The sequence below is a fragment of the Acomys russatus genome, chromosome 24 (genome assembly GCF_903995435.1).
Source record: "Acomys russatus chromosome 24, mAcoRus1.1, whole genome shotgun sequence".
Classification (NCBI taxonomy): domain Eukaryota; kingdom Metazoa; phylum Chordata; class Mammalia; order Rodentia; family Muridae; genus Acomys; species Acomys russatus.
Genome location: NC_067160.1, coordinates 33,080,691 through 33,093,349, shown reverse-complemented (window position 1 = coordinate 33,093,349; position 12,659 = coordinate 33,080,691). Strand labels below are relative to the sequence as shown.

At 38.1% G+C, this 12,659-nt stretch overlaps 1 protein-coding gene across 1 annotated transcript in view; it reads left to right on the top strand.

The window, feature by feature from the left end:
• Positions 1-11,136, top strand: part of Rif1 (replication timing regulatory factor 1) — a 59,399-nt gene extending 48,263 nt beyond the window's left edge. The window contains exons 31-36 of the mRNA XM_051167133.1: positions 3,841-3,987; positions 4,260-4,337; positions 4,427-4,542; positions 6,412-6,565; positions 8,707-8,815; positions 9,347-11,136. Of these exons, the coding sequence (XP_051023090.1) occupies positions 3,841-3,987; positions 4,260-4,337; positions 4,427-4,542; positions 6,412-6,565; positions 8,707-8,815; positions 9,347-9,558 (816 nt within the window). The 3' untranslated portion in view covers positions 9,559-11,136. The remainder of the gene's footprint in view (positions 1-3,840; positions 3,988-4,259; positions 4,338-4,426; positions 4,543-6,411; positions 6,566-8,706; positions 8,816-9,346) is intronic.
• The last annotated feature ends 1,523 nt before the right edge of the window (positions 11,137-12,659 follow it).

Here is a 12,659-nt window from a genome sequence, read left to right as displayed (position 1 = left end):
CTCATTTTCCTTAGAGAGAGGGGGGGGGCACCCACTTTGTAGACCAGGCCTGGAACTCTGAGAGATCTGCCTGCCTCTGCCTTCCAAGTGCTGGGATTACAGGTGTGCAGCACCATGCCCAGCACTTCATTTCCACCCTCTGGCAATCCTCACACCCCTTTCCCCGGTGCCGAGGGTCCCGTTTATATAATCCTAAGCCACATACATGCATTAATTTGAGTACTGGGGTTTAGTGAGACAGCCACCAACTGCTTCTTCCTCCACGCTCTTTAGTTTTTGTTCCCTTTGGAGGTTGAGGGGGATGGGGACCCAGCGCACAGCATTGAATATGCATGCCTTGTCGCTGAAAGATTTGCAGGCCTCCATGTAACATTTTCTTTGTGTCTTATGTCTCCTGCACTGTGGGTTTCTTTCTCCGGAAGGCTGGGCCAGAGAATCTGGTCACAGATTTGGAGGCTAGCTGAAGAAGGCTCTGTCCTGGGAACCGGTCACAAAGAAGGCCTTCTGCGCAGGGAAGGAGCATAAGACAGCCATGCTCAGCCAGGGTTGAGACAGTAGAAATTTGTGTCCTTTCCAGAGGGGTAAGGGAGCCTCTGGTTTGTGAAAGGCAGACTGCACTTGATTAAAATAAAGACAGCCAAGAGTCAAAGAACTAGATTTTAATTTACTAAGCTTAATGATAAAGAAAGACAAGGACAGAGAGCTACGGGAGAGAAATGGGGAGTGTGCTCCCAAACCTTCCAGCCTCTGGGCTTTTAAACTAAGGGTACTTGAATAGCAAGAGACACTCCCAGGACACTTCCTCCGCTTGTCTCCAGGGAACCTTTGATATGTTTTTCTTCAAATAGCCAGCTTTTGACACCTTTTGTGTGGGTTATGGTCTGCAAGGAACTATCTTTTTAACACATTTGGGTTTGGTGGGTTGTTATCAGCAGGGGGCTCTACTCACCTATGTCACCTCCTTAGCCTGCAGACAAGGGCCCACATTGCACTGAACTATACACATGAAGTTTCAGGGGAAAAATTATATAGATATTTTACTTTAGCTCTTGGGCTTTATTTTTGTTTTTGTTTTTTGGGACAGGCTTTCTCTGTGTAGCCTTGGCTGTCCTAAACTCGCTTTATAGACCAGGCCGGCCTCACAGCAGTCCGCCTGCCTCTGTCTCCCGAGTGCTGGAATTAAAGCATGCACCTTCATGCCCAGCTACTCTTGGAGTGCATGAGTGTTTAACATAAAACATGCCCTCAGCTTAGTGAAACATGTCCTAGAAAGATGTCATGTTGATCTTTTCAACTTAATTTTGAAATTGGATCTGATACTGTAGAATGTATATTTATACATACATGTATACATGAACATGGTTTGATCTTTGCCTTCAACAAGCACTTTTTAAAAAAAAAAAAACTTTCTTGGATGTGAGAGTCCTTCTATGCTGTCCAGGCTGACCTTCAAATGAATTATCGTTCATTTCTCAGTTAGCTAGGGTTACAGTTTTGTGGCATCACCATTGTCTTAACAAATACTTTAAAAAATTTTTTTATTTTTACTACGTTTAGCTATATGTTTAAGTGTATCAGGGTATGTGCATGGGAATGCTGGTGCCTATCGAAAACAGACATCAAGCTATGTGCAGTTGTAAGCTGCTTGCTGTGGGTGCTGGGACCTTGGAAGTGCAATGTGTATTCTTTTCTTTTTCTCTTTTATTTTTCAAGACAAGGCTTCTCTGTAGTCCTGGCTGTTCTGGAACCCACTCTGTAGACTAGGCTGGTCTCGGACTCATTCACCTGCCTTTGCCTCAGGGAGTGCTGGGACTAAAAGCATGCACTACCACTGTCTACTAGCAGTATGAACTCTTAATTGTTTGAGGCCTCTCTAGCCCTAGTTTCATAACCTGGGAAGATACAGTGAATATCCTTCTGAGACTTCAGAGATGAAATCATTTAGGAAGATGTAGTTTTGTTTGTTTTTATAACAAAGCCTCCCTTTGCTGTCCTAGCTATTGTGGAGTTCATATCTTGGTAGCTGTGTCTTTCTCTTTTAGAAGACAGGTTTATTGTAGACTACAAAGGGTAATAAGGTAGTAACAAGATGGAATTTATGATTTGCTACAGAATTATTAAGATGGCTTATACAGCTTAACTAGCTACCACTAGTGTTTGGTAGGAGCATAGATTCCTTAGTGTCATGCTTTTTGGAAGACAGGCTCTCTTTGTATAGTCCTGGCTGTCCTGGAACTCACAGAGACCCCTCCTGCTTCTGCCTCCTGAGTGCTGGTGTTGAAGTTTTGTTACACTATTTTGGGCCAGATTTAGTGTATCTCTAGATAAAACAGGATAACATTGTTTCTATGGCAGATACTTACTACTTGTTGCCCATTCTTGAGAATCGATCCTAGATGATATGGAATGATATTGATAGCTATGAGTTCTCAGGAACTTGTAGCTAATACCTCAATGTGAACATGTTGTAGACCTTAGGAAGCCAAATTAGCCACAGTGAGGCTAAAATAAATAAAAATTGCTACTTAATGTCCATGATTTTTGTATTACTTTCAAAGAGTTTAGAGCAGGGGCTAGAAAGATAGCTTGTTGGTAGCGTGTTTGCAAGGCCAGCATGAGGATCTAGCGTCAACTTTTAGAACCCACCTTTAAGGTAAAAATTCTGGGCTTGGTGGCATGTGCTAATCTTGTTGGGGCAACAGAGAGAAACATATTTCTGGGTATGCCACTCGGTAAGTCTAGTCTCCTTAAGGAGTTCCAGGCTAACGAGAAGCATCATTTCACAAAAATGTACAGCACCTGAGGAAATGACTTTCCCTTCAAAGTTATCCTCTGGCTTCCACGTGCACACATGTGCCTGTGTGTACAAAATACACATTTACAACAATGATTAATAAGATGTACCAGAAGCCAGTTATTACTGCCTGTAGTCTGTATATAAGCCCATTGGTTAAATAAAATCAAATTATGCACAACTTTTAAGAGTTTTGATTTGGGGCTGGAGAGATGGGTTAGAAGTTAAGAGTTCGTCTGTTCTTCCAAATGTCCTGAGGTCAATTCCCAGCAACTATATGGTGGCTTACAAACCATCTATAATGAGATCTGGTGTGCAGGCAGAATACTGTTTTAAAAAAATAAAGAAAGAAAAGAAGAAGTTTTATTTTGGTGTATCTTGTCTGTTAGTGTATGCCAAGCCAGTGTTCCTGTTGAGGCCAGAGAGGACGCATCAGATACCATGGAACTGGAGTTAACAGACTTTTGTAGAACTAACTTGTTAATGTTGTTGCTAGGATTTGAACTCTATCTCTTAGATTATGTAGCTGGTGCTTTAACACCTAATCTGTCACTTCAGCCCTTCTGTTGCTTTTTGAGGCCAAGGTCTCACTATATAGCCCCAGACTGGTCTTAATTTGATTTTCTGCTAAAGTCTCCTGGTTGCTGGGATTACAGGTGTGTGCACCGTCACTCCTGTTCTTTGTTTCTTTTAGATAGGGTCTCAACTAGGTAGCTGTGACTCATCTGGAACTTGGAAGTCTATACTATGTAGACCAGGCTGGCCTCAAGCTCATAGGAATCTACCTTCTTTGGCCTTCTGAGTACTGGATTGAAGGTGTGCATCATCACACCCTTCATGGTGTACACTGTTGACGTTTCTATCGCCGCAGAGGTGCTGTAGTCTGTAATTAGAGTAGGCTGCAGTATTGAGTAATATCTGAAAGACGGAATAGCTGTGCAGGAGACTTCTAGTGAAATAAACTTGGAAACATTATTGCTTTGCACAAGACCCAACATATTAGGTAGAATTTTATCACCTTATTAAAACTTGTTCTGTACTTTCAGGTTAGACGTGTCTCGTTTGCAGATCCAATATACCAAGCAGGATTGGCAGATGACATTGACAGGCGCTGCTCTGTTGTTAGGTCCCATCCTTCAAATAGCTCTCCCATAATAAAAAGTGTTAAAACTTCACCGACTTCACACTCCAAGGTAAGCTATGGACTTTAAAATGTGTATATAACTGTCTACAAACTTGTATTTGAAGATGAAGAAACAGATTTCTTTGCTTTGGATATATTGCTTTTCATGGAGAGGGCTAAGGCAAATCAGCTGTCCCACAGTAAATTAATAGTTTATGCTGTTCCATTTTCATTTCCTAAAATTTTACAAAGGTGATTTTATTTGTACAATTTAAGTTGTAACGTTACAGTTGTCTGGGGTTCTGAGTGTTTTTTGTTTTTTCTCTACTTTCTTCTGTCTAGCATAATACCACTTCAGCCAAAGGATTTCTGTCCCCAGGATCACAGAGCTCTAAATTTAAGAGCTCAAAGAAGTGTTTAGTAAGAAGTGCTTTAGTTTTTATGTAATTTTATATTTTCATGTTTAGTCCTGTAACCTCTACTTAATGGCTTTTGAATTTTGTTTTAAGATTACAGAAATGGCCAAAGAACCTATGCCATCTCCAGCAGAAAGTGTTTACCCGGCTTTGGTGAACTGTGCAGCGTCAGTCGACATCATTTTACCTCAGATTACATCAAACATGTGGTAAGTGGTTGTTTAAGCTTATGGTTCATATTCTGAGGTTTAGAGGTTTTTGTTTATTTTGGTTGCTCTTTATTTTAAGGAACAGTTTTGCTAGTATTTCCCCGTTTGAGGAGGGAGTTCGGCTACTAAGGGTGCTGAGACAGAATCACCAGTTAGTTCATGGTTTGTTGGGACGCAGTTTTTATTTTCTACAGTAGTAATAGAATAATCTAGGCCTGGGGTTGAAGCTCAATTGGAAGAGTACTTGCTTAGCATTGATTGAAGGTATGAGCGCTAGCCTTAGTACTGCATAATCCAGAATGCTGGGACAGGAGCATTAGGGGCCAGTTCAAGAGCATGCTTGGCTACACAGCAAGTTTGAGGTCAGCCTGAGCTCTATGTCATCTTTAAAGGACCAGCTCAAGGGGCATCCTCTGCTATACAGCAAGCTTGATGTCAGCCTCAGCAGCTCTGTGTGACCCTTTGTAATCCTTATTGACCCACAAGGATTAAATTTCCAAAACATATGATGTGGAGGGACCTTAGTGAGGTTTTCCTTTATGAACCATGTTATTTACACAGGTTCTGTATCCCAAAAAGTTCTTGGAGTTTGGATTCTCTTGCCTCCTGCTATTATACAAGCTGGTATTACAGGATTGAATTGCCTGGCTTGGTTCAGGAGGAATGTCTTAATGGTCAAGCCTCTCATGCTTAGAATTAATTGGCATTTACTCCTCTCACACATTTACTTCAGAAGTAGAACATGCATATATTCTAATGAATAAATGTTTAGTATTTGCTAGGTAATTGCATCTTTTTGTAGACATACTCTCTTTCATCCTACTGTAAACCCTCTGAGAAATAGAAGTATCACTGCAAAGTGGAAGCTTATAAAGATTAGTCCATAAAAATTGAATAACTAAACAAGCTGTCATGTAGATTCATCTAGATGGGCCTCATTGAGAGTCTTTGTGTTTCGATGAAATCTTCTTTCAGTCCTATTATAACTCGTAGGAATGTAATTAGCATCTTGAATTTATGTCGGTGCATGTTTTGCCTGCGTGTATGTAAGTATACCTTGTGAGCCTGGGACCTCTGGAGGCCAGAAGGTGTCACATCCCTTAAAAGCTAGAGTGACAGATGGGTACAAAGTGCCACATGGATAATGGAAATTGAGTCTGGGCTCCCAGGAAGTGCAACAAGGGCTTTTAACCCTGTTCTCTCTTCAGTCCCAGACTACCAAATCTTTAAGAGAATTGTGACATGTTGATTGGGAAACTGAGATAACTTCTTTTAATTAATAGCACTATCAATCAGAGCATGGTTTCTCAGTAAGACACCGATATAGTCATGTCCAGAGAACTGTGTCAGACATGCATATAGAAGTTAGAAGGAAGTCACCTTTAAAAAGGCGCAGGATAGGTTAAAAAAACAACATACATCTGCTGAAGCACCTGAGACATAGTCATGTGCGTTTTTGTTCCTGCTGTGCCTGTTTCTGTATAAACACTACAGAACACATCATTATTGCTGGTACAAAGTATAGAATACAGAGGGGAATCATATTTCCACTATTTTTCTTTCACAAGGTTTCTCTGTGTAGCCCTGGCTGTCCTGGACTTGCTTTGTAGACCAGGCTGGCCTTGAACTCAGAGATCCACTGCCTTTTGAGTGCTGGCATTACAAGGTGTGCCACCATGTCCAGCTCCACTATTTAAGCCAGGTACATAGTAGGATTCAAATTTTATTTTAAGTTCACCAGATATTTGCTCATCACACTGCGTGGGGTTAGGTGGACTATATGAATAAAGCTTTTGGGTTTAAGTGGAGAGGTCCTCACATACTTTATCAGTAAAAGCATAATTTTTCCCCCCTTTTTCTTTTCAAAAGGGCAAGAGGTCTAGGACAACTTATCCGAGCCAAGAATATAAAAACAATTGGGGATTTGAGTACGCTTACAGCATCTGAAATAAAAACTCTTCCTATTCGCTCTCCAAAAGTGTTTAATGTAAAAAAGGCTCTCAGAGTGTACCATGAGCAACAGGTAAAAACTTGTCATTTAAAGTCACTTAAGAAATGTGAGTGTTTTGTCTGCCTGTATGTCTGTGTACCACTTGCGTAGTGTACAATGCTTACAGAGACGAGGGAATCGGATTGCTTGGGCCTGGAGTTACAGATGTTTGAGCAGCTGTGTAGGGGCTGAGTGTCTGGAAGAACAGCCGGAGCGCTTAGCTGCTGAGTCATCTCTTCAGATAGAGTCGTATTTTAATAAGCGACTCAGCTGGGAGTCATGGTGCTCCTCTTAGTACTTAGGAAGCTGAGACAGTTGGACCCACGCTTCTTGAATACAGTGTGGACCACAGTGCAAGACCCTGCCCTTAAAAAAGAAAGACAGAGACAACAAAAAGTGTTCTACCAATGTAGTAATAAAAGCTTGCATTTGGTCTCGTATTTAAAAGGAAATTTGTTTATTTATTTGTTCTTTAACTTTTGAAATACAGCATGTATGTGACTTTTCTTACTCTAACTATCCACATTCTATGTGAACATCTTGGTACAGATTTTAGAGTATAACCTCCCATGAGACGTGTTTACTTTATAGAAAGTATTTATATGTAATAAGAGGGTCATGACCTCCCCTGAAACCAATTCAAAGAGCTGTTTATTGAAAGTATTAGAAATTGTTGATAAGTGAAAAATTGTAAGGGGGAAAATCATTCTGACAGGATTCCCCAAAGAGTGGTTTGTCACCTACTCAGGATATGTACTGTGTATACTGTAGTCTTGAAATTACTTGATTTCTGTACTTCTGATACTCAAACATTTTGCTGACATGGTAATTATATAAAAGCAAGCAAAACCCAGAAACTATACTATTAATTTGCAGCCTTACAGGTGGAATTTTTGAAATATTTTCTCCTTTTAAAAGGGTGCGCGCGCGCGCGCGCACGCACACACACACACACACACACACACACACACACACAACTCCACATGCTGTGGCCAAGTCAAGAAAAATGCTGTTAATACTAATAGTAATATTTTTATCAAAGAAGGCCCATCTTCTTCTTCTTCTTCCTTTTTTTTTTTTTTTTTTTTTTTTCTTTTTCTTTTTTCTTCTTTTCCCTTTGAGACACTCTGTAGTATCCCTGGCAGCCCTGGAACTCTATGTAGACCCACCTGGCCTCAAACTTATTATGTTTCGTAACTATTACTAATAGGCTTTTACTATGAACATTTTCTTTATTTATTTAGATGTATATATTAAAATGTTTCATGTGTACCTTTATGTGTACATTTCTAAGTAGCTCTAATAAGATTTAGTCACATAAAATTGACCCATGCAGTCTGTGGTTAATGACTAAGTATATTAGATTAATAGCATTCCTATGACTTATCATATTTATTTAATCTTGGAATTAAGAAATTTTGCATATAAGTTTAGTGTGTTAGCTTCTAGCTTTATTGTTAATCTTACTCTATTTATAGCTGAATAGTATTCTGTGGATATACCACACTTTCTTTATCCATTCTTCAACTGTTGGGCTTATGGGCTGCTTTTCTTCTTTGGCTTTCATAAGAAAATTTTCTTGAAGATTTTATGTGGTCACATTTTCATTTAGTTTGTGCCATTGTATAGGATTATTGTCATGACAGCTTTTTAAATAGTGGTTTCTTTGTTAAAGTCCATGAAACCTGAGATACCTTATGAGAGTTTCATTCTGGTTTTCACCACTGACTTAAGACTTTGTGTATGCTAAGCTGTGAGCTGTCTGTAGCTTTAAAATAAAAGCCATGGATTATTTACCATACTAATTTATACTGAGAGTTGTCTTTCCCACATTTCTGAACTTGGGAAATTTTATTGACTACTGTTACTATGTTTTCTAAGAAGGTTTATAATATAAGAAATTTCTAACTCCTTTTGGGTAGAGTCTCATTGTGTAGCCCTGGCTGGCCTGGAACTCACTGTAGAGATTTAGCTGCCGTCAAACTCAAAGATCTACCTGTGTTTGTTTCCAGAGTGCTGGGATTACAGAATTGCTCTGATACTTTTTTTGTGTAGTTTTAATGATGTGTTTTTTCTAAAACAGTATTAATTGATTGGATTATGGACTGTGGGACAATCCATGTCATTCTGTTAAAGTTTTATTTGTTATTTCTGTTTGTATTGTTATAATCAAGATGAAATCTCGTGGCCTTGAAGAGATTCCAGTTTTTGATATTTCTGAGAAGGCCGTAAATGGAACAGAGAACAAGACCCTCTCTGCTGATGAAGAAAGGCTTGCTTCAGGTATGCTAGCCAGGCCCAGCAGTTTCATTTCCAGGATGCACTCTTGAAAAACTCAACTTGAATTTTTTGGTTTTTCAAGACAGTGTTTCTATGTGTAGCCTGGCTGTCCTGGACTTTCTTTCTAGACCAGACTGGCAGTTCACCTGACTCTGCTGGGATTCAAGGTGCACACCACTGCACCCGGTTTGCTTTTAGTCTTAATTTGACCACAACTGTTAATTTACCATATCCCCACAGCCCCCACCCTCACCAAGTACATGCGAAGGGGGTGTGGGGGGCTGCAACCTATTTAATTTTAGGCGTCTGTGTGTCCAGCTAGGTTTCTCTAATTAGTGTTTAGTACATCAAGGTGTAGAAAAGGGTGCTGTCATTTTGTACAGTTCTATTATGCACAGAGTAACAAGCTGTGGTGAATTTTTCTGGCATTTTGTTTTCTTGAGCAAATGTACCTTAGCCCATTTCTAGTTTGATAGGAGCTACAGATAATTTTTAAAAACTGGTGTAGATTTAGTTTTTTGTTTTGTTTTCTAGATTTGAGCGATCCTGTGCCTTTAGAGACCCCGTTGCCTAAAAATCTTGTGGCACAAATTAGCGCTCTTGCTCTTCAACTGGATTCTGAGGACCTCTACAGTTACTCTGGAAGCCAACTGTTTGAAATGCACGAGAAACTTGGTACCATGGCAAACTCAATAATAAGAAACTTAGAGTCACGCTGGAGAGCCCCAGCCCATGAAAATTCTTAGTATTTGAAGAGAAATGTAAAGCTTTTTTCACCATAAGATTTTATTTTTTGGTTTTTAGAAAAATCTGCACCATTTAAAGAGGAAACTTTGTAAAATTGATAAAATAATCAAATCCTGAAAGGCAATGCATTATTAGGTCACTTTTATACGTTCACTAGTGAAGATCTTCCCTACTGTATTTTCTTGGCCAGTACATAGTTTTTAAAGAGATTTAAATGTTACTGAAAGCAAAAGACATATACATACTTTTTTTTTCATACTTCAACTCATGCATATTTTGGTGTAGTTCATTGAAAATATTTTAAGATAGAAGGAAAGTTTTATTTACAACTTACTGAACTGATGGAGGTGTTTATACTCTTTCAAAATATTTATATTTGTTGTGCCTGATGAAACATCTGCACTGAGATGCAAAAGAATGAGAGCATCTCCTGAAGGTAACGGCTGTAGAGAACTTTGGAGAGAAATATCAAGTTTCACCTTGTTATGCTTAATTCACTAAGATTCCATTCATTTGGCATTGACAAATATTGTATAGCAGCATTTGCCAGAGAAAATGTGGTCTTATGAGGTGTAGTGTTCATGCTTAAATGCATGACTGTACATTATGTATAGAAGACAATGTTTTTTAATTTATAAAGCTCAGTCTTCATTAATTGCATGAGTTTTTCTGCAGCTTCTTGTGAATACCGTTGTTTTGTTTAATAGAAACATTTGTATATATTTAATATCATAATATCCATATGGATAGTAAAAGGACTTCATGGACTTACTGTGGATATTTGTAGGAGTCTTTATCTACAAATAAAGCAACAGATAGTTTTGTATTTAGTTAAAACATGACTTTATTTTCTAAAGTGTCCAGAATAATTAAAATTATTTGAACCGGAAAATGTTACATGCCACTGCCTTTTTTTTTTTTTTTTTTTTTTTTTTTTTTTTTTTTTTTTTTTTTTTTTTTTTTTTTTTTTCCTTTTTTCTTTTGGTTTGGAAGAGGATCCCAGCCACTAGAAAATGTGCCTCATATGTTTCTTCTTAATGGAGAGTTAGCCTGTATATTTTCATTGCAGGTTGTACTAAAAAACGTCTATAAAGATACCTGGTTTTTTACATACATTGAAAACTAAACTTGAAGAAGTTTGAAACTGCCCTTTTAAAATGTATATTTTGTTTAATTAAAAAAAAAAATAGGATATATAATTAAACCATTTGTAAACTTTACCAAGTAGTCAGTGCCTGACTTTACATATTTGTTTCATCTATTTGTTTTGTTTTGTTTTGAGGTACAGTCTCTGTATGTATCCCAGGCTAGTTTTGAACTTTTATAATTCTGCTGCCTTTGATTTCAGAATTCTGGGATTGCAGGGGTTTGCCACAATGCCTGGCTGTCTTTTATGTTTTCCTGAAGGATATCTTTTGCTGCCTTTATGAATAAAATCAGTGAGTGAGCTTAGTTTCAAACTTAAAGTTTAACCTCTGCTTAGAAAGACACTATAATTGTAAAGCCAATTCCTCTTGCATTTTAAGGTTTCTTTTTTCCAGCCGAGAAATTTTTGCTGCCCCTAGTAAATAAAGTTTGTGTCACTTTTCATAATCATATTTCACTACAGATATTTTTGGAACTAAATATATTTGCTACAAAGAGGGTCTTAAGAATTCTGGGATTGTTAGACTAAGGACTTGGGAATCAATAACTAGTTAAAAAATGAGATTTTAAAAATGTTGATTTGTCAGTAGCTATATTTAAGTATTGAGGTGTGCAGGAATGACTAGCCAGGACTGTGTGGGACGTGAATGGGGTGCTCATTACACAAACTGCATTCTCCGTTGTAGGCATAGCAAAGTTATATGGGAGCTCAAAGTGTGGCAGGGAATGTTACCAAAATGATTTGCTTAAATTTCTGAATTTAATAAAAAAGCACAGATCTGAGTGAAGTCATAGTCAATGAGATGGTGTCTTAAAATATTGATAGCAGCTTATTGAAACCTCATTGTTCTTAGGGTTACAGAAAATAGAGCTGAGTCACTCCTATTTTCAGTATTCCTGGCTTAACTTTTTTTTCCTCCAAATTTCCATGTCAATTCCTAACAAAGCAAAAAGGCATCAATATTTCTGAATTGACTCCAATATATTGTTTTACTATTATATGTAACCCCCCTTTCACATATTTTCTAATGTTTATTAAAAAAAACTATTGGCATTCAGATGTGATATCCTAATTGTGTGTTTTTGAACAACAAGGTACAGCTGGATACAGTGCTTTCCATCAAACCTGGTTATGGCTTGAGCTCATCTGTGAGACCCACATGCTGGAAGGAGAGTGGTCCTTTAACTTCTGTGTGTACTTGGCACACACATGTGCATGGATGCAAAAATAAGATGTTATTTTTTGTGTATGAGTGTTTTGCCTGAATGTATATATGTATGCCATGTACATACCTAGTTCATGACAGAAGAAGGCACCTAATCCCTGGAAACCAGAGTTAAAGAAAGTTGTGAGCTACCCCGTGGGTGCTGGAATCAAATCCAGGTCTTTTGAAAGAGTAGTAAGTGCTGTTAACTGCTGAGCTATCTTTATTTATTTTTTTTTTTTAAAGGAAGCTATAAAATGTTTATTTTTTTCATGTCTATAAATGTAGAGTTCTGTGTTTAAACTGGTCATTACTAAAGATGCAATTCTGTTTCAGCAAGTTAAACTACTGCTGAGTACTGCAGGACCTTAGCATTTCAAGTTGTGGGTGATGAATCCAGTTAATCAGGCTCTTACAGTTTTTAAATAGAATTTAAATCTAAAGATTAAAGTAGAGTTGTTCAGTGACACTGCTTTTGTACTGTTTTAGTACAACTTAAACATAGCCAGGAACTCAGTCACATATTTAAAGGTCATTAGAATGTCAGTAATGTTAATACTGGGTGCTGTAATTCCAGTACTTGGGAGGCTGAGGCAGATGATTCCTTTGTGCTCAAGTTCAACCTGGTCTATAGAATAAAAACCTGTTTAAAACCCCCAAAACTGGGAGGCAGGGAATGGGGCTTAAAATAAACTTAAGTTCATGTTCTGCAAATATCAATTGGAGGATTTGGTTGGTTTAAGATAAAA